Here is a 1,099-nt window from a genome sequence, read left to right as displayed (position 1 = left end):
TTGGGCTGAGTGTAATACTCCTGTGTGGCCACCAGGTGGACCCAGAGAAGGGCATCTCCCTCCGATTCCCACGGTTCCTCCGGATACGAGACGACAAGAAGCCAGAGGATGCTACCTCAGCATCTCAGGTAGGACACATAGCTCTTACACACACACACACACACACACACACACACACACACACACACACACACACACACATATATTACACACAAGCACATGTGCCCACGCGCACATAACGCACACGCATGCACACACAAACACGCACAAACGCGCAGGCACCCACACACACATCTCACACAAGCACACGTGCACACGCATATATCACACACACACACACACACACACACACACGCACACACGCATTACACATAAGCGCACATAATGCACATAACACACACACACACACACACACACACACACACACACACACACACATCTGGTGGAGGTGAGACTGAACTCCAATATTTCTCCTTCTCTGCTTCTCTGGTGCCTTCAGATTATTCTGTCCATCTCCGCTGTCCTTTTTCACATCGTTAATCAATTTCCCCCCCCTCCACCTCATCCCCCCATCCCTCCCTCTCTCCCCCCCCTTCTCTCCCTCTCTCCCCCCCCTCCCTCTCTCTCTCTCCCTCTCCCCCCCTCTCTCTCTTCTCTCTCTCCCCCTCTCCCTCTCTCTCTCCCTTTCTCTCCATCCCTCTCTCTCTCTCTCCCTTCCGATCCCTCCCTCCCTCCCCCCATCCCTCTCTCAATCCCTCCCTCTCCCCATCCCTCTCTCCATCCCTCCCTCCCCCCATCCCTCTCTCCATCAGGTGGCTGATCTGTACAAGCGACAGCAGCAGATTCAAAACCAGGGAGACAAATCAGGCGACCTCGAGGACTACTATTGATCTGTGGCTGCTGATTGGCTGCTCATGTCAGCTGACCCTCACAGCTCCCTTCTCTCATTAGCTGTGGTCCTAGTGATGTCATATCCATGATGTGTCTACGTGAATAATTGCAAATGTCCCAATGTGAATGTCTCTGTCTCTTGTACATATTCATACTTCCTAAAATTGTTGATAAATGAAACTGAAATAAAAGAATGTTTTTTTTTTTT

The 1,099-nt window shown here is 51.2% G+C and overlaps 1 protein-coding gene across 2 annotated transcripts in view; it reads left to right on the top strand.

Annotated features, from left to right (window-relative positions):
* The window catches only part of lig1 (ligase I, DNA, ATP-dependent), a 32,489-nt gene extending 31,390 nt beyond the window's left edge, over positions 1–1,099 (top strand). For both annotated transcript variants that reach the window (XM_076300239.1, XM_076300238.1), the window contains 2 exons: positions 36–128; positions 813–1,099. In XM_076300239.1, coding sequence (XP_076156354.1) covers positions 36–128; positions 813–890 — 171 coding nt within the window. In that variant the 3' untranslated portion in view covers positions 891–1,099. The remainder of the gene's footprint in view (positions 1–35; positions 129–812) is intronic.

This window comes from Alosa pseudoharengus, unplaced genomic scaffold (genome assembly GCF_046254945.1).
Source record: "Alosa pseudoharengus isolate Yale_2024_CS ecotype anadromous, Long Island Sound unplaced genomic scaffold, YU_APseudo_1.1 YU_APseudo_1.1_scf_22, whole genome shotgun sequence".
NCBI classification, from domain to species: domain Eukaryota; kingdom Metazoa; phylum Chordata; class Actinopteri; order Clupeiformes; family Clupeidae; genus Alosa; species Alosa pseudoharengus.
This window is presented reverse-complemented; position numbering and strand designations above follow the sequence as displayed.